This window comes from Urocitellus parryii, chromosome 9, assembly GCF_045843805.1.
Source record: "Urocitellus parryii isolate mUroPar1 chromosome 9, mUroPar1.hap1, whole genome shotgun sequence".
NCBI classification, from domain to species: Eukaryota; Metazoa; Chordata; class Mammalia; order Rodentia; family Sciuridae; genus Urocitellus; species Urocitellus parryii.
This window is the reverse complement of record NC_135539.1, coordinates 754364-774804: the sequence shown is the minus strand read 5'-3', so window position 1 is coordinate 774804 and position 20441 is coordinate 754364. Positions and strand designations below refer to the sequence as shown.

At 51.0% G+C, this 20441-nt stretch overlaps 1 protein-coding gene across 1 annotated transcript in view; it reads right to left on the bottom strand.

Annotated features, from left to right (window-relative positions):
* Clec16a (C-type lectin domain containing 16A) overlaps positions 1 to 18627 on the bottom strand; it is a 143365-nt gene extending 124738 nt beyond the window's left edge. The window contains exons 1-3 of the mRNA XM_077802656.1: positions 18353 to 18627; positions 7600 to 7728; positions 4789 to 4922 (exon numbers count right to left, since the gene is read on the bottom strand). Of these exons, the coding sequence (XP_077658782.1) occupies positions 4789 to 4922; positions 7600 to 7728; positions 18353 to 18432 (343 nt within the window). The 5' untranslated portion in view covers positions 18433 to 18627. The remainder of the gene's footprint in view (positions 1 to 4788; positions 4923 to 7599; positions 7729 to 18352) is intronic.
* Between the last annotated feature and the right edge of the window lie 1814 nt (positions 18628 to 20441).

Sequence of the window (20441 nt, the reverse complement as noted above, 5' to 3'; positions counted from 1 at the left end):
GCTCAGGAAGGTTGGGTGACTTGCCTGAGGACACAGAGACGGAAAGTCCCGGAGAAGGGGTTCAAGCTCATGATGCTGGAGCCCGTCACTGCCCCACAGTAACAGGGACTGGCATGAAAACTGGGCACTGAGGGCCTGGGGCCAACTGGCCCACCATGGTGAGGGCTTTCACCTGAGGAAGGGAACCGGAAACTGGCTGGAAGCTGCACCTCTGGGTCCTGAAGTGGTGGCCATGACATCAACCAGTTCTTAAAACTAAACTAGGTCTACAGACCACCAGCAGCTGCAGCGTGCAGCGTGAGGCCTCAGCGTGAGGCCCTGGTGGACAAGCCCCTCTCCAGCCCTCGCCAGCCACCTGCAGAGCAGGGCTGCTAATGCAAGAGCCCGTTCCATCTCCCCTGTTCCCTACAGAGGTCAAAGGCAGGATGTGACTGGCACCTGCTGGGACAGGCGAGGCAGTACAGTGACATGGCTCAGAGCCTGGCTCCTCAAAGGCCAGTGCCCAGACCAACCGCACAGCATGCCCTAGAGCTGGCGGGGCCTGCAGAGGCTGCACCCAGCCTGACCTGTGGGTGAGGTCCCCGGGGACGGGTGGGTAACGGGCTCCTTGGGCAGTCTGCTCCAGAGGCACTGGGTCCAGATGTGCACGAGGATCCCTGCTGCTTGGCTCCAGATCTTGCCTGTCACCTCCCAGACATGAGACCTGGGCCAGCTGCCCGCCCTCCCCAGCCTACGGTCCACTTGTCTGGGAAACAAGGTCCTCCTAGGTGGTCACAGGGTGGAAGGAGCCAACACAGCAGCCCCCAGGACGGCACGGGCAGGGGACCCTCTTCTCAGCCTGCTCTCCAGCGGAGTGCAGGGCCGGCACCGCTGCTCCGAGGAGAGTGGAAAGCAGCCCGTCAGCTCAGCCTCATCCAGGGACGACTGAGTGTTCTGCTGGAAAGACCACATCACCAGAGCAGCCGGCTCAGGTCCCTGGCAGGGCCGCAGGGTGGCACCACGCAGGGTGGCACCACGCAGGGTGGAAGCCAGCCCCTGGGAAGGCCGCTGTGCTCTCTGAGCAGGTGCAGGAGACGGCCTTGCAGACTGCAGTCAAGAAGTAGTTTTCAAACTCCGACAGGAACAGCTCCTAAGGCTGCGTCTGGCCCACTCCGAGAGAAGGCAGGTGCTTACACATGTCACAGAGGCGAAGGACACAGCTCAATACATGCACCTGTGTATTCAGCACAGCCCCCTCAGACTTTGGGGGTCTGGAACATGCACACCACAGGAGAGTGGTTACGCTCCCAGCACTCTAAGGTTCCCGCGCTGCACCCGCCAGGCTGTCCTCCTCCAAGGCCAGCCCTACCCCGACTCCCACCTCCACAGACTCATTTTGCCTACTCCTGAAGCTGGCGTCGGTGACCAGGCGCACTGCCCCTGGGTCTGGCCCCTCCTGCTCCTCACACCCGCATGACCAGCTGACGTGTGTGGCCTTTGCTGCTGTGAGTAACTCCACTCTGAATACCCCACAGGTGATCTGCCCCCTGCAATCACGCGTGTGCCACGCAGCCCAGGCGACTCTCATGCCTGAAGCACTTCTTCACTCCGTCCTTCTGACTGTGGGTGGGCACGGGCGGGGAGGGTCAATGGGCTGGAGGAGGAGGGAACGTGGGCCGTCTTGCCGAGCCCCGAGACACAGATGCCCATGTTGGCCGCCTCCCGGGTGTGTCTAGGCCTGGGACAGCCAGGGCGTAGACCACTCCTCATGGGGACCACTTCAGGGCCTCCAAGAGATGACTGAGTGTTGGGGGACCACCGCGGGGCAGGGGAGGGCCTGATCACTGTGTGGCCGACTTTCTGTGGTATCCTTTTATAACAAACCCAGGAGTCTGTCAGTAGTCTCAGTCTCTTGGGCCTCTGCCACTTAGGTCACCAAACTCAACAGGTGACAGATGTATCTGTGAAGCGTCTGCCTGTCAAAGTGGAAGTATGGAAAGCACCTAGATGCCCAGGGTCAGGGCTAGCAGATGGCGGCCAGGCAAGCACAGCTCTCCAACCTGATCCACGAGGGCTACTCCAAGGGACAGGAGAGGATGTGGGCGACCTGGGGAGGAGGGAAAGCAGAGCAAACAGGAAGACAGTCTGCGTGCGTGCAGCCGTGAAGGGGAGACAGAAAATGACTTCCCATACTTTTGTAAATTCTTCCTGTCTTGTTTTATAATGAAGACACTTTCTTTGATTAGAAAATACAGATAAAAACAGAGCACTTCTCCTTTCATCCCTTGCAAATGCCAGTTCACAACCGGGCAGTGACTGCTGCCTTTTTCCTCAGGCTCCCAGAAGCCCTCTGACCAACTGCCCACTCTCAGAGCAGGGTCTCCTCCTTGATCCCAGGACAAGAAAAGCCGCACGCGCTGCCTGATCTCGCTTGTGCGTACGATCCAAGGAGCTGGGCTAATGCGGACAGAGAGCAAAAAGAAGCGACCAGAGGCTGGGGTGGGGACAGGGAGGCGTGGGCCGGCGAACCAAGCTCCAGTTCCAGGTGGCTGATTTCTGGGCATCTAACGCCCAGTGTGGTGACAACAGCCAACAGTACTGTGACGGACACCTGGAATTCCCTAAAAGGTCATTTCTAAGTGTTCTCACCACACAAAAAGCAACTATGTTCACTGACTTAACTGAGGTGGTCACGTCAATGTACACAGGTATCGAGATGTGTACCTTAAACGCCTACAAAAAGCCAAAATTCAAACCCCTGTCATCATGCCCTCGCCCTGTGCCTACCTTGGTTTGAAAAGGGTTAGCAGACATAAGACCTGAGGGCACCCTGGATTAAATGATCACACCGACACCGTGCCCCGCCCCCCTGCCAGACCCCCCTGAGCCCTGCACCCCACACCCACGCTCGGCCCTTATCTGCTGCCACTCAGCTGCTATCATCTCTGCTGGACAGAAGACAGCTGCAGCTGCAGAGCTGACTCCCAGGCACCTGCAGGGAGCAGGGCGCCCTCAGCCCCAGCCTGGCTGGGTCATAGTCCTGTGCCACGGGCTGGCCCTTTCCCCTGGGTGTTTAGAAACCACCACTGTTTCATATCCAGCGCAAGAGAGGCCGATAACAGGGGAGGCCGCGTAGGGAGGCATCAATCAACCGGCAGTTGTCAGCCTGTGGTCACCAAGTGCGAGGCACCTCTGAGACAGCAGCACCATCTAGTGGCCACTGCTGGAGCCACAATGCAGCAGCTCTTGCTGCCAGGAAGCAAGGCCACCAGGTAAAGCTGCTCCCGCTGGCAAGACACTAGCTCAAGGTGTCCTGAGGACAGAGAACCAGCCTCTGACAGACACTTGGCCACTTGTCCCCTCAAATTTCTTGCAGGCAGGGTCTGGGCCTGGTGTAGCCTCCCAGAGATCCAAGACCCAGCGCTGTACCAAGACTGCTCCTCCTCAGCACAGTGACCACGCAGGCTGCAGAGCCTCTACCCGCTGGACGCCAGCTGCACCCCGTCCACCTGCACTGTGACAACCACCAATGTGTCTGGACACAGTCAAGGGCCAAGGGCCTGGAGCCATGCACACCCCAGCTCCTGGGCTGAAACGGTTTCTCTGCTCTGGTCTCACTAGAGCTGTCCCCTTGAGGCCACCACTCCAGCTCTCCTGGTGTGCAAATGGGGGCACCGACAGCTCGTGCCTCATGGGGGTGGTTGTTACAGATGAAGAAACTGGGCTTAGTGAGGACAGGGCCACGCTCACCAGCTGGGCCACAACACTGTGTCGGGAAGGAGGGAGGTGGCTGCCCCCTTCTTCCTCTCCCTGCCCCCCCACACCTCCTCAGTGGTTCAGCAACCAACTCTCACTCCCAAGTCACAGGAGATGCAAACACCCAGCTCACTCAGCAGAGGGCCTCTCCCAGGCCTTCAGGGAACCCCATTGCACAGGGACCAGCACAGTGCTGCAGACCCAGCTGTGTCTCCCACAGATGCGCCTCAGGCTGAAGGCCTACCCCACAGTGACGTATCTGGAAGCAGAGCTGGGAAGTGATCAGGGCTGGGTGAGGTCCTAATCTGTGGCCACACACAAAGAGGAGACACCACAATCTGGTCCTCTCCCAACTCCCTTGCTTGATCTTGCTGTCACTTCTGCTGTCACACACAGAGGAAAGGCCAGGCAGTGAGCAAGTGGCTGCTATGGTCTGACTATGCCCCCAAAGGCTCATGTGCTAGATCCTAACTCCCCTAGGTGGCAGTGCTGGGAGGGGAAGCCTGGCATGGAGCGTTCAGGTCACGGGGCAGAGCCCTCAGGAACAGCTTCATGCTTTTCTCCCCCGAGTTCTGGCTCTCAGGGACTGGACCAGCTGCCTCAAGAGCAGGTTATAAAGCAAACATTCTCTCCCTTTAACATGTGCCTCTTACCCTTGCATTTTCTGCACCAAGTTGAGGGGTACGAGGCCCATGCTAGATGTCTCCATTCAATCTTGGTCTTCTCTGCTTCCAGAATCATGAGCCAAAATAAACCTTTGCTTTATAAATTAGCCAGTCTTAGGTATTTTGTTATAGCAACAGCAAACAGACTAAGACAGTGGCTATCTGCAAGCCAGGAAGAGAGCCTTCACCAGAAACCAACCGTGATGATAGCTTCAACTTAGACTTCTACCCCCCAGAGCTGTGAAAACCAATCTATAGTTTAAGCCCTCAGGCTTTGGTACTCTGTTAGGGCAGCCCAGACAGACTAATATACAGCAAGCACAGATATACAAAAACCATACTAAGCTACACCCTGCTGACAGACGCAAATGTCAAGCAATGTCCTTACAAAGTGAAGTCTCGTGACTGATATTCTCAAAGAGGATGTTCAAAGTCTGCAGCAGCTGAACGCACACATAGCGGCCCGATTTCTGCCTCAGGATGTTCAAGAAGAAAACAAACATGTTCTTCTCCAGGAAGAAGCTGGGGAGAGAATGAGCAAGGGTCAGTGGTTTGCTTCAATAAGTGGACACCAAAAGCACCCTCTGGTGATACTCCCAGCCCTGCGCCCTGCCCCCCAGGAGCATCAGCAGGGACACCAGGTCACACCACCACAGGGCCGCGGCTTCCATCCTGTCCAGTTCCCAGGATGCCATCTTCCTTCGGGCCAATCTGCAACCCTTCAGCTCAGAAACCTTTCTCCCCAGAAGGTAAGAACAGTGCTGATTCAAGGCGCGGTGCGCTACATTTCCGACAGAATGGGAACAAGCTCTGCCATCTCCACTTGCAAACCCAACACGCAGCCCTTTCCACCGCACATCCTGTGACCTCACTGCTCCTTACCAGGCCTCTTTCCTTTGCTCTCCTTTTCTTTGTTAAGAAAATCAGTAATTGGAATTCCCACAAAGGGATAAGATAATGAAGACTAATAAGAATTTGGGTTCCAAAGCTGTCAAGTTTGTAGTTTCCGTATTTTGGGAAAAGAACTGAAAATAAAGATGAAGGTGCTGACATGGTGGAGGGGCCCTCACCAGCCCCCTCATTTCCTTATGCCTTTCTTGCTCTGGACAGGGCACTTGCCTGCATGTGGCCCGAGGGCACCAGCTTTTGGAGGTTCACGCTAGAAACAGGACCCCCTACTAGAACCCCTAGTGTCTTTTCTAAAGGAAGAAAATGATGTTTCTGGTAATGTGTTCTATGCCTTCAAGCCAAAACTGGATAATCTTTATCTGGAATATCCACCAAAACCCCTGCTATCACGTGTCTGCTAGTGACTTACTTCTGGGTGTCTCTGGCCCCAACCATCAGCTCCTCAGTGGTGGGATCAGGGGCCTGACACTTGCTCAGTGCCACATAATTTCTGTTTGAATACGTGAAAGAGCAAATGAATGGATAAATATGAACCTAAAAAGATGCTGAGAGCTTTCTCAGCTCTGATCTGGGAACCCGTGTCCCTGTATAAATGCCATCCACCTTGCCCTTCAGAGACTTCTGTCCTCTGCCCTGTTTTGTCTACCTTCCCTTCAGTTGGTGTAAATCAGTGGTTCCCAAGTATCACCGACACTCTCAGGTTTTCAAAAACCTGGTAAAATCAAGTCTGAACTTAAAGTAATGGATCAAGCTTAACGTCTCAGTTGTGACAAACATTCCCTAGTGATAGGAAACGTTAACAAGACAGAAACCAGGTCAGGGGCATACAGGAACTCTCAGCACTACCTCTGCCAACTTTTCTATAATATTGCACTTAAATTTAAAAATTTATTAAAAACAAGATTTTCTGGGGATTTCACTGAGTTGCTAGTGCAGAATCACTGCACTCCAAGAGCTCAGTAGCTTCTCTGAGCTGGTCAAGGAGACACAATTGCTAATCTTTATGCCAATGCGCTCTCTCATGTACAAAAAGCTATAAACACCCAACAAATTACCCATGGATACCTAAGAGAGACAGTCCCACTTATAAGCAGTGCCCCACATTCTCCTTTAGGGATCATGGCCTGGGTCCTAGCTTTGCACTTTTCACAAGGAGATTTTATGGATTAAAAGATAAAGCTGTCCTGAAAATCAACTCAGGATAACAAATAAGCCAGATTGGAAATGAAATACCTTTTTTAAAAATAGGTTTTAAAAATGGCCTTGGAGCCGAGGTTGTGGCTCAGCGGTAGAGCACTCGCCTAGCATGTGCGAGGCCCTGGGTTCGATCCTCAGCACCACATAAATATAAATAAAATAAAGGTATTGTGTCCAACTACAACTAAAAAATAAATATTTTTTTAAAGAATATAAAAATGGCCTTTATAACTTAACGTATATATACACACACATGCATGCATGTACACATATACACATTCATATTATGTATGAATATACATGCATGTATATTTGAAAATATGTTTGTATATATACACATTTGAGAGTGAATATGTATGTGTATGTATACATATACATATATATGTATATGGTGGCTGTAACCAATCCCAAATCCTTCTGCGCTGAGACAGGTCTCTCGGGGAGGTAGTTCATGGTTGGGTCTTTGCATTCTAACTGTCCAGTAGGCACACCTATTTTTATCAATTGTCATCATCCATGAGCAGCTGCTCTGTACCAGACACCAGACAGGGGACTTTCTTTTTCTCCTTTAAAGACAAGGAAACTGAGGCTCAGAAGACAAGAAACCTGGCCTGAGACTGCTCATTTAGAAAGTGCAAAAAGGGGAGCAGCCCTCCTGGGCTCTGGTGTTGGCCTCCTTCACCACCTACCTGCTCCATGGCCTTAAGCAACTATGGGGACACCAACAGGGCCTCCGCCGGGGGCAGGGAAGCTCCCTGGACTGTGTCCTCAAAGCTCGGCACTGTGCCTGGCCCTCACAGGTCCTTGGTGGCTCCTCCAGGCCAGGCTACACTCAGCACACGTTCTCCTTCCCTTAATGGGACAATCAGGCTTCTTGGAAAACTTTTCATGACATTTTGGGGTTTTCTGGAGACACTCATTCCCATAACTTCCCCCTTTGGGGCTTGCACTTCTACTGTGTTTAAAGCATGTTTTATAGAGAGACTAAGTCAGCGTCAGGTTCTGGCCTCATCAGGAATGACTCATGGTGTACGTTTGGAAAAACATTCAAAGGAAGAGGGAGAATCAAAAAACAAGCACTAGAAACCCTTACTCAAATACAGAGCTGTCATTCTGATCTCCCCAAATCAGGATCTCGGTGATAGAACGGATGGTCTCCACCAGCAGGTTCCGGTTCTGCTCTGTGACTGTGGTGTTCTTAGTCAAGACGTGGTACAGATACCTGAGACAGAGGAAGGAAGGAAGGTCACCAATGAACACAGAAGCCAGGCCCAAAGCCCTCCAGTGACATCTGGAGACAACACAACAGGGCTTCTTCAGATCTGGTCAGCACAATTTGACATTCAGATCAGACACATTTCACCCAAGAAAAATGGCAGGCTACGCTTTGAAAGTCAAACAGTAGGGACAATGGCTATTAGATTGAGGCAGAATCATCCTCAAACCCTCGAGGACAGTCACTCTCAGACTTCAGGGTACAAGAGGACTGGCTGGAAGGCAGGCCAGACAGGAGGAGTCTGGATGCAGAGGGAAGCACACTCCCCGCTGATTCTGACGCAGGCGGAGACACAGGGCTCAGGCATCAGAGACTCAGAGAGATGGGTGCCAAAGCCAGCGACTGGGACAAAAAACCTGTGCAGTAAAGATCACCCTTGGCCAGGTGCAGTGGCACACACCTGTGATCCCAGTAGCTAGGGAGGCTGAGGCAGGAGGATTGCGAGTTCAAAGCCAGCCTCAGCCATGGGGAGGCGCTAACAACTCAGTGAGACCCTGTCTCTAAATAAAATACAAAATAGGGCTGGGGATGAGGTTCAGTGATTGAGTGTCCCCAGGTTCAATTCCCGGTACCAAAAAAAAAAAAAATTACCCTTGGGATAATCCCTCTCACAGTGTAGCAGGCTCATTAGAACTTAAGGTTAAAACAGAATGAGAGCAGTCCAGGGACAATGGTCAAACTCGCAGAGCACAGACTGCTAAATTCAGAGTTGAGTGGGCTTAAGAGGCTACAGCACTGTCCTTCTGCCACATGGGCCTCGAAGTCAATGCCAGCCCAGACAGGAAGACACAGGTCACTCCTCCAGGCCTCCCTGCTGGCAGAGAGGAGAACCAGCAATGCTAGTCCTGGGCAGCATGGGACCAGCAGCCTGACCTGACGCCCCAGGAGTGCATCTACCAGAGCTTCTCAAGGGACCACACAGGTCCAGGGAAATTCATGGGTCAAGGAAGCCTGAGGCCTGGGAAAGAAAAGCAGACGGAAGAGGAAGTGACTCAGGAAAAGTCACCTCCTGATGTTCCTTTATAGCTCTCTCTAGTTTGCTGATCGGGACAGGGCTGGTGAGAGCAAGAAAGGGAGAGATTTTATAGGACTGTCCTGTCTACAGTCTCTAAAAATGGGAGGGCACAGAGAGGCAGAACCTTGCAGATGGGAAAATTAGGAACCACCTGCTGCTTGCACAGGGATGGATTTTACTAATTAATATTGTTGCTGTTTGGGGCTGGGGACATAGCTCAGTTGGTAGAGTACTTGCCTTGCATGCACAAGGCCCTGGGTTCAATCCTCAGCACCACAAAAACAAAAAAGCAAAAAATATTGTTGCTGTATGTTATCTTTAAAGACATGGTATAACCAAACAACTAACTGGATCAAAAATTGCATATAATTTTTAAAACGCAATAAGTGGCTCTCCAAAAATATAAATCCTTCACCATTTGTGCCCAAATCTACCAGCAATGCCACATGTGGGGGCACAAGTAAGTTTCCCTTTGTGATAGGGCAACACCACAGCACTGGACTCCCCGGGATGAACTGTGTAGGACCTACGGGGTCTCTCTCACTTCAAGTACTTCTGCCCTGTGACGTTCAAAGAGTTCCAAACTGTGGTTCCCAGGCCTCCTGTACCACCTACTTAAGGTGCTCCTTACTGCAGCCCCAATCAATCAGGCTCTTAGGTGGCAGGACCCCAGCCCACTAAAGTATTTATGGGTAGTTTTGTCATTCCCCCACCCCCACCCAGGGCTATGGATGGAACCCAGAGCCTCAGGCAGGCTAAGCACACATTCTACCACTGAGTTACAGTCCCAGACCCCTCTCAAGTATGACAGCCACCATATCACTCCTGCTGTGGATATCAGTGACACTCTCCATGAAGTGCACAGAATGCCCAACACCCTGTCAGTGACACAAAGTATTGTTTATTGTGGCAGTGAGGGAGAGGGATCCTCCCCTCTCTGGAATTTTTTTCTGTGTAAATGACACATGTTCATTAGCATCATATAACACACTCCTGGCTCAACCTGAGGTGGTGGCCTAGGTGAGGGTGTCTGAAGGCTCCCAAAGAGGTTCAAGTCTTAGGACCAGGCTGACCACAGCGGACTGGCTTCGTGCCCTTGCTGCCCAGTCAGCCTGGACACTCCTGCTCACCTCTCAAAGCCCAGCTCCATGCCTCCTGTGATGACTTCCTTAAAGAAGGCCCCCTTGCCCTCACCCCTCTAGATGTGCCTGGTCCCTCCTCATGGCACCTGGGTGTTAGCTACTGCACATATCACACAATGACCTACCTCCTTTACTAGAGTTCAAGGTCTGAAACACCATCTTGTTGATCTTGGTGACCCCAGTACACTCCAAAATATTTGGTACTCAGTGAGTACCCCGTCAACGCTGAATGGGGCAGGGGATGGTCTTCATAACCTACATTTGATCACAGCATACAAGCTAAAATAGGCTAGGGTCCAAGTGCCAGACCCTGCATGTGACAGCACAGACTGGTGTGAAGAGTTCGGTCTCTGGAGTCCAACAGACTCAGGCTTGGTCCCCGGTGCTGCCACTTCCTAACTTGTGGGCCTGGACAAAGCACTTCCTCTCACCTCTCAGCAACCTGGATTCTATAAAATAGTGGCAACAGGTGGAGTCCCATCACTGGGCTGTTTCAGAGATTCAATATGTGCAGAAAGAGCCAAGCACAACACCTGGCACAGGTGAGCACACCAAAGAAGCAGGGTAGCTGCTATCACTATTAAACTGTGGTTAGTATGATGGGGCCATTATTAACATCCTTCCTGGATTACATCAGTAATATTCCAGGGCTTAGGAAGGTGCACTCAGGCTCACCAAGGTCAGGGAAAGCAGACTCAAGGAGACACTGTGAGGGGAGGTCCAGAGCAGGAAGTGTGCAGTCTAGGTAGCTTCTGGAGAGGCAGTGTAGTACTCAGGTTAATCACAGACACGGTGCCAGCCTGCCGGGTCTGAGTGCAGCTGCGCTGTTTATGGGCTAGATGATCTTGAGCAAGCTCCGTCATCTCGATGTGCCTCAGTTATCTCAGCTGTGAAGTGGCAGCAGCAATGGCACCTGAATACATTAGCACCTCTCTACTATGGCGGCGTTGGGAGGACTGAGTAAGTAAAGAGATAACTGGCAGTAACTATGTGTAGGACAAGTACTAGTCATTGTTGTTGTTGCTTTGACAAATCTCCAAGAAAACAAACAAAAACTAGTATAACTGCTGCTAGGAGGCCTTTAGGACAGAGACAGGGTGGCGAGCGAGTTCTGAAGAGAATATTCTATAAGTCTGCTGGGCCTGGCACTGAAAAAGGGCTTGACACCGACCCTCAGATTCACAGTGACCCGGGGACATGCCCACTGCCATCACTGCACAAGCCAAAATAGTACCTGAGGCTGGGGACCATCAGTGACCACCCAGCTCCCTAGTCAGGAAGCACCATCTGAGAGCTACCTGTCCCAGGGCCTGTCCACATCTGCTGTTCTTCAGCGTTTTCAGCGGACCCATTCTGCTGGTGTGTGGTGACATCACTGCGTGAAGACCAAGGCCATTCGATATGCGCTTATGGACATCTGAACATCCTCTGGAGAGGGGCCTACCCACGACCCTGTCCAGGTTCTTAGTCCAAGCTCCTCCCCTCCCTCCCTCCCTCCCTCTTGGTGCTGGGGATGGAACCAGGGCCTCACACATGCCCAGCAACGCTCTCCCGCTGAGCCCCGGCCCCAGCTCCATGTTCAAACGTCAGCCCTTTGCTGGATACACGTCACAAACATCTTCTCTGGCTGTGGCTTCCTTTTCATTCTCTTTATAATGGTGTTTTGATGACAGAGGCTCTTAGTTTTAATGCAGTCTAAATTATCAATCTTTCCCTTTTACAGTGGTTTTTTTATAGCAAGATTAGGAAATCCTTACCTATCCCAAAGTCATGAAAAAATGATATTTTCTTCTAATAATGTTTCACCTTTTGCATTTTGCCTCAGAGTATATCTGGAACTGACTTTTGTGTTTGGTGTAAGGTGTGGGCCCAAATCGCCATTTCCCTATGTGGTGGTCCACCTGACCCCACACCCTGCTGAAAGGCCCTCATTTCTCTACTGCCCTCCAGTGTCATTAATCAGGTGCTGCCTGTGTGAGTCCCTTTCTGGACGCTCTAGTTTCATTGATCTGTTTGTCTGTCCTTGTGCCAACACCATGATGGTTAATTACTGAAGCTTTTTTATAATAAACCAGCCAGGTGGTAATGTATGTCCTCCAACTTCTTCTGTTTTGTTTTGTTATTTTTGGTTTTTATTGGCCATCTAAACTCTTTGCATTTTCAGATATATTTTAAAATCACCTTCCCAGGGATGGAGTTGTGGCCCAAGTGGTAGCACGCTCGCCTAGCACCTGTGAGGCACTGGATTCCATCCTCAGCACCACATAAAAATAAAGATATTGTATCCACCTAAAACTAAAACATAAGTATTAAAATAATCACCTTCCCAAAAATACTAAGATTTCCCTTGAGATTGCCCTGAAATTGATAACTAAATTTGGAGAACTGACATCCTTGCAATAGTGTGACATGACAGCCACAGCACTTCTTTCTGTGTTTCTAGATAGGGACCTTACATACCCTTCGTTAGATTCCTAGGTAGCTGATGTCCTTTGTGTGCATGTGGAGGCAGTGGAAAGTGGACACTGGGGATTGAACCCAGGCACCTTTTACCTCTAAGCTACATCCCCAGCCTTTTCTAAATTTTATTTTGATACATGGTCTCGCCCAGTTTCCAGGCTGCCTTTGACCTTTCAATCCTCCTGCCTCAGCCTTCAGAGGAGCTGGGAAGGCATGCCCACTTTCTGTGTGGTTGTTGCTGGGATATAGAAATACCTACTAGATTTCAGCTCCGAAGCTCTATGACGGTTCCACCTATATCTTGCTCTTCTTCCTGTCCCCATAATGTCCTAGCACACTGTTTTAGGTAAAGACCCTCAGTATACACTTATCTGAAAGTATTGGGAGGAAAAAGGTGAATGAATTAAGATTTATTATTTTAATACTGCATCTAATCCCAGAGCTTTGGGAGATGAAGTAATTGAACCATCTCAGAGATAAAAATAATTTAATAACTTTCTGATCAGAAATGTAACATACACTTTAGAAAGGCTGGAAATTTTGATAACAAAAAAGAGGCAGAGAGAAATGGAAATTGTCAGGTATGCTACTGTCCACTGGTGACCCATACTTATATTTTTCTTTGCTATCAATATTTACATAGTTGGGGTTCATGTGGTAAGTTCATTACCATGCCCATCATTTTTTCCTATCTGGTGCTAAAATAAAAGAATTTTTGCTATTAGCAAATGTTTGCAAATATGTGGAATGGCGACATAGTACCCCCACGGAGAGGACAAGCACAACACCTACCTTCTGAAGGGCATTAAGGTTCATAATTGCTTTGATGATCAACAATGTTGCAATGACAAGCTTCACATGCAAAGCTGAGTCCCTGTCTCAGGTAAATTTCAGAGGACAGATGATTGCCTTTGACACTTAACTAGAGCCAATTAAGATTTTTCTCTTACAAGGTTAACAACTGTTAAGATGAAAAATTTCCTCTCAAACTCTGAGTATATTCATTTTGATGATCATCATCATCATCCAAACATCATCATCATCAGCTTGATCATCATCATCATCCAAACAGGTTGCAGCCAGGACTAGAGCTGTGCAGTCTATTCCAGACCTCCAGTTTGCAACCATTCTAGTGGATAAAATGCAAACAATGAAGTTAAACAAAAACAACAACAACAAAATGGTTTCACTAGCCAAGCACGTACATGAAAATACAAATATCTAACACACAAGAAAACCAAACCAAAAAGGCATGAAAATGCTAGCAGACTGTAAGGAGTCCTCACAACTGACTCTACTCCATTTCTTTGGAAGTCAGCACCACCACATTCCCAAGAGAAGCTCTGCAGAAGTGCAGTCCCAACATGAGACCCGTGCACATCAGCAAATTCTACACTGCCAGCTGAGCTTGAGTTTGCAATGCCTGGAGATTCGAACACTGCAGCATGCTGCCAACACACAAGCAGCACACTAGAGGTTTATCACCAAGGACTGTGGACACAAACGAATCCCACCTCACCAAACCCTGCTTTCTCAAGAGAGTCGCTTATTTCACAAGTTAAACCATGGCAGTTAGCAAAGCCCCACTAAGTTCCAGTAGTCTTCAGTGACAGCATTTTCTTAAGATAGCCACAGGTTTTATGACTCGTACCAAAATATGCATCTAAGGATCTTAGGATGCTCCTAGAGAGACCCTGAACTCATATTCAAGCCAGAGTGTGAGAAAAGATAAGCAGAATGGCAGGAGCACTATGGACTAGACACGACTTCCAAATAGCCATGTCTCAAGCATGGGGTGGGGGTGGGGGGGCAGGACAGGCCTCAGTCTGTTTAGCCTACTCAGCATCAGGGTAGAGACCCTCCTGCCATTTCCCAGAGATCCCACGTTGAGCCTTGAAAACCGCCATCTGGTCACTGTCCAGCCTTCTGGATGGCAGAACCAGGAGAGGCTCCACCAGGCTGGACTTGGACTGCAGGGTGAGGGAAAGGTGTTGGTTCAGTGGTTCAGTGACTCACCAGCCAAAGATGTCAAACGGGGCCAGCGAGTGAGACCGGGCCTGGGATACAGAGTGAGGGCACAGGCCGGGCTCTCAGCCCTAGAGCATGCTCTTGCAGAGGTTCTGTGAGCACTGACAAGGCAAGCACCTGTTCAAAAGGCTGGCCGGCACTCGCCTGTCGAAACCAAGACAAGTACTTGTTGACCACCCACTACCAGCCAGGCCTGAGAGCATCCCGCAGACCCACTGAACAAGCCACGCAGCTCCCTGCCCTCTTGAAGCACATGTCTCACTGGCAGACGCACTAGGACAACTGAGAGTGGCGGACGCAAACTAAGACGGTTTCTGATGGTAAAAGGACAAGGCCGAGGAGTGCTGACCACTTCCTGGGGATCTGACTCAAGGTGGGATGAAGCTTGAAGGGCTCACAAGAGGAGAAGACGGAACATAAGAACATGCTGACCAACAGCACACACAAGGAAAGCTACAGAGGAGTCACCTCCTGCTGGCCAACCCCACGGGGCACCCTGAAGGAGCGTTAGTACTTCAGGGCTGGCGGCAGGCCTCTGGACGGGAGAAAGCAGAGCTCAAGTGTGGAGAGCGAGGTGTGGACAGACGGACAGGTGAGGTGAGCACGGGGAAGAGGACCATCAACGTGAAATACACTTAGATGACAGCAGGCTGCCAAAATAAGGTAGGAGAAGATGACAGTGGCCCCTGCGTGGCCGCCCACCTATCTGGCCCTCCTCTGGCCCATTCTGTGAACTTCAGCCAGACCACAGTCCTCTTTGGGTGAGTGCGTAGCCTGAAGTCCAAATACTTAACGTGGTTGACAAGGCCCAGCAGGAGCTTGGTGATAAGTATTTGTCAGTTAATGCCATAGCCTGGCCACTAGTCTGGGCAGCAAACTACTGAAGATGTGCAGCAAATAACCTCTTGACTCCTACAGTATGCCTCAACTAAGCCACTAACTCAATTCAGCGGGAAAATGGTCTTCTCTTATTTAGCAAAAGTAAAATCCTAATAGGAAACTTTCTTTCCAGTTTGAAGCTGGGAGTGCTGTGAAGAATAAACTGATTTTAAAAGGGTCTCTGGCTTTATGTCTATTTTCTCAATCTTTCTGTAAACCTCAAACTATTCTTAAAAAAAAAAAAATTCTATTTTAAAAAGAGAGTGGTTTCCAGATGATTTGTGTGCCAAACACCACAACAACCAAACAAATCAATTCTAAATTATGTTAAATGTCTTCACCACTCCTCTCCATAATGATGTACGCTGACACTCTTGCCCTGAGGCAAGAGTGCATTGGGAACTGTCACTGGTAGGGTGACCAATATGTATCATTTGTCCAGAACTTTCCCAATTTCAGCAATGAAATTCCAAAGCTCTGGGAAACCCTTCAGTTCTAGGTCACCCAACAATCAGGAAAGTTAGGTGTCAGATAAAGCCCTAGTCCCTTTCTACCTTTAGCCTTGTTTCCTTACAACTACCACCTCCCATCTGGACAGACCACACACCCCAAGGTCCTGCTTATGGTGCCCCTCCATCTCCACATGCTGACTCCTGGCCATCCTTGGGGACTCCGCTCTAATGGTGCCTCCTCCAGAAGCTTCCAAGAAGGAATCCCACAGAACCCTGGGCCTCCTTTGATCCCAACACTTGACATACTGTACAGTCACTGGCTCCTCAGCTGCCTCCCCACCAGCCTGCAGACTCTCTCAGGGAATGAGCTGTTCTGTACCCAAGATGTTTATTACCAGAGCCAAGTGAAGTACAGCAAGAGCAAGCACAGGGGTGGGCACTAGTTGTTTATGGCACTTTTTCCCAAGTCACCTTGGGATCTTCTAAGCCCCACACCAATCACATATCACCAGGTTCTTGAGGCTGTAATAGGGATTACACAGATCAGGCTGATCCAGGGCAGACAGCTCTGGTTTCCAGTGACCTAAACAATGCACCTGGACAGTTCTCAGGATACTGCAAAGGAACCTGAGACCCTCTGAGCTCCCAGGCATGGTGGCTGGTCAGCAAAGATGCTTTGCTGGCGACGGGACTCAGCTGAGTCAAGTTTCCCCAAACTAACAACCAGAAGTTTTATTCAGAAAGCCAGTGTAACAAGTACAATCTCTAGAGTCAAACATGGCTTTCACAGTCTTCAGCTGTTGTCACCTTCAGGCACATGACTTAAGCTCCTTGAACCTTAGTTTCCACTTCTATAAAATGGAAACAGTAAATTCCTATAACTCATAGACTTGTGAGGACCAAAGGAAATATCACATGGGAAGTCCTTAGCAAGCAACTGGCACAGAATAAAAGCATTCAATAAATATTAAAGTAACTTAAAAGGGCTATAGTCAGGCAGAGTTAGGGGAGTCTTCAGTACCTGGGTGCTGGCAGGAGGCCCAACCGCTGGGATAAACACATTCCCCTTCTCAGCCACATCCACCCACTTGATAAATTCCTAAAATCCTCAAGCCACTCCCTTTCCTTGCCAGCTGCCCTCCCATTAAAGACTCCTGATTGCCGACCAACCCCTGTCCCTGTCCTGAACCTCTTTCCTCTCCTCGGCTTCTCTCCCCACCACCTCTAAAATCATCCTGTCCCCCACTCTTCAGGACCCACAAACATTCATTAAATGCCTGTTCCATACTAGAAACGTCACAGCTGAAAATCATAACTCTCTCCCTTCCTCAGGATCAAATGGAAAGCCCCCATCTAATTCCCCTCTGGCTAATCCCTGCCACAGACCCCAACTTCCCTCTAGTTCCCTGCCATCACGGGACCCCATCCTTCTTACTTCCCTCAGGTGCTCCCTCTGGACACAGCCTGTTTCTTACTCCTCCCCCGGCACCCCTACCCTGTCCTCCCTGAAGTCACTGCCTCTGATTTGCTCACTCTTCAGTCAGTACCCACTGAGCTCCTACTGTGTGTGGGGGGGGGGCAGTGCTAACTTCTAGGTACACAACTGTGAACAAACCAAGCAGTCTCTGCCCTCCTGCAAGTTCCAGTTTAATAGAGACACAGAAAAGAGGTTAAAAAAAACAAATGGGATAATGGCAGACAGCAGGAATGCAAGGAATGACATCAGGTCAAAGGTCTAACAGGAAGGAACTGTGGTAGGGAGAGCACTTTAGGTGGGGTGGTCTGGGAAGACCTTAGAGGGCTAAACACACAGCCACCGACACTGGCCACCTGCTTCCTGGTAAACTCTAATGTTCAGTGCTGCGACTGTGTCAATCCTGGCTTCGTGGCTTTCCACGCATGACAGCACTGAATCCTGACACGACCTACACCAGGCCCATTTGCTGATGGGGGCCGGATGCTCAGAGATGTGAAATAATTCGTCCAAGGTGACACAGCCACTAAGTGGTGGGGTCAGGAGGGGACGCAGGTCGACCCGGGGCCAGCTCCGGATCTCTGCACTCCCGCTTCTCCCACAGCTCTGCGCGGGCCGTCCCGGACAGGTCTCCGCCGGGTGACACTTGTTCTTTAATGACCGGCACTTGTGCGTGTGCTGGGCTTCTTGTTCCTTCTCTCGCCCAACCAGCCCTCAAAACCCTCCAGGAAGCAGGGGCTGCCTCTCGACTCCTGGACGACTGAGGAAACGGAGGCTGAGCACGTCCCCCCTCCAGGTCCAGGCCTGGGACCCCGGAGGGTGCAGCCTAGCCAGCCCCATCCCGCGAAGCTCCTGGCCCCCGTCCCCCGCCCCGAACCGAGCCCGCGTCCGCGAACCGGAACCTCCCCGGGCACTTGACGGGTGCGGCTCCAGAGGCTCGAGACTGGCCCAAGGTCACGCGGCCAGCAGCGGCGGGGTCAGGGTTCGCACCCGGCGGCCGGACGAGTCCTCGCGCTCCACCGCAGGACCCCGGCGCCGCCCGCCGCCCCGAGCCCCGGCCCGCCCCGGAGCCGCCACGCGGCCTCGCCCCCGCCCCCGCCCCCGCCCCCCGCACACTCACTTGAGGTGGTCCAAGGAGTGGATGTTGCGGGAGGACTTGCCGTGGCCCCCGCCCACCCAGCTCCGCGAGCGGCCAAACATGTCGGCGGCCCCGGCCCGTCGCTCTCCTCACGGTCTCATGCTCGACCAGCCGAGCGGCGAGTGCCCGCGGCGGCAGCACAAGTGGAAGAGGCAGCGGCGGAGGTGGTGGTGGCGGGACCGCCAGCCACCTTCCTCCCCGGCCCACAGCCCCGCACTGACATTCAGCCGGAACCGGCCGTTCGACCGCCGCGCTTTACGGCCGCCGCCGCGAGGGACGCTGGGAATTGCAGTTCGCCCGCGAGGCCCCCGGCGACAGGACTCCGCGAACGGACTACAAGGCCCGGCATACATCATGCGGCCTCCGCGAGAGGCGGAGCGAGAGGAAGACAGGCTGCAGCACGGCCCGGGTGGGCGGAGCCCTGAGGAGGAGCCAGACGTAGAGGCGTGAAAAGTCCCTGCCTTATTAACCATTATAACTTTATGATAAGATTAGCTATTGCATGGTGCATACTATGGGCCCCTGTTCTAAGTGCTTTAGGTATGTTATTTAATTGTCACTATTACTGTACTCACTATACTACTATTTTCCCCATTTTTATCTTCCAGGAACCTTGAGTCACAGATTGACTTGCCCTAGGGCAAGCAGTAAATGTGTTGCATAATCAGCATTCAAGCTCAGGTATCTATAATTTCCATGCTCCGATACACCAAAGCTGCACCAAATCCTTAACGGCTTTATTTGTCCTCTGAGCCTTTTCCTTTTTCAACTTCAGGTTAAAAAAATATGTATGTTGAAAGCTATGCCAGCAACAATGTACCCAAACTGAACATCCTGTACTTTCAAAGGATATCTCCGGTCTTCACCCCAAATTCATGCAATCTCCCAAACTAACACATCAAAAACAAAAAGGAAACAACTTTCTACATAAGCCAAAATGTATCTAAATTTCTCAACTGAATTGAAAATGGGAGACTGGGTGGAAGCAAGATTTCCCTGTTCTCTATCTACCTAGTCATCCATTTCTACCCTCATAGTTATTTAAGTCCTGTAGCATTCCATTAACTGTGTTCTCCCCAATGCCAACAAGAGTTTTGGTACACAGTAGGTGTTCAATAAATATTAGCAGTGTATGAGTGGATGGTTTGTTTTGTCTCCTGGAACTGGAGGCATGGAGAACAGTGCAGGGCCAGTAGTTCGTCTGGAATTTTATGTAGAGGGAGTGAAAGAAAGTCATGGAGTAAAAAGAGCATGCTCTGGCCTCGAAACAAACGCACCCAGGGCCAGCAGCTTCAGGGTCTCTCCATTTCTCTTGGCCTGGGCTTCCTCGTCTGTAAAACAGGGCAACTTGTCCGAGTTCAATTAAGCAATATATGTAAAGCACCCATCTCGGTGTGGCTTAGATGTAAAGGTTCATTGAACTGCTTTGGAAGATGCTTTAGGCAAAATCAGTCTCCGCTGGCGGTTGCCTCTGAGCAGGGAAATGGGTGGGAGACTCACTTGTCTGTGTACTCACTGGTCGTTTGTTTAGCGAGTGCCTCACTATTGTTTTTAAACACAGTTTATAAAGTAAAAGGAAACAATAAGTACTGGCTGAAGGTTCGACCTCCTTGGGACTCTCCTCACCTCACCCAGGTGTTCCCCAAATCCTAAAATGAAGATCCCGGCTTGGCCAGGGGCAGCTCTCCCTGCAGCAGAATTTGGAGAGGTGAGGGTGCACTGATTGAAACAAACTAACAAACAAAAGCCCCTGCATTGTGGGAATGTTCGAGATCTGCGGAACTGATTCCCCCTCCCCACCGTCGCCTCCTTGAAAACTGCGGAAACTGAGTCCCCAGGGGGCGAGGCACCATACCCAAGTCCAGCAAGGTGCAGAGAGAATCCGCGATTTATTCCAGCCTTTAGTCTGGCGACACGTCCAAGTTTGGATTGTGTTCGGCCCCCTCCCTGTGACTCCTGGGACCCGCAGAGCCCAGCTCCTTTGAGAGTGGAGCACACTCAGTCGGGACGCAGGAAAGCCGCTCCGCGGCGAGCGCCCGGAGGGGCGGGGCGGAGAGGTGCCCGCCCCCCG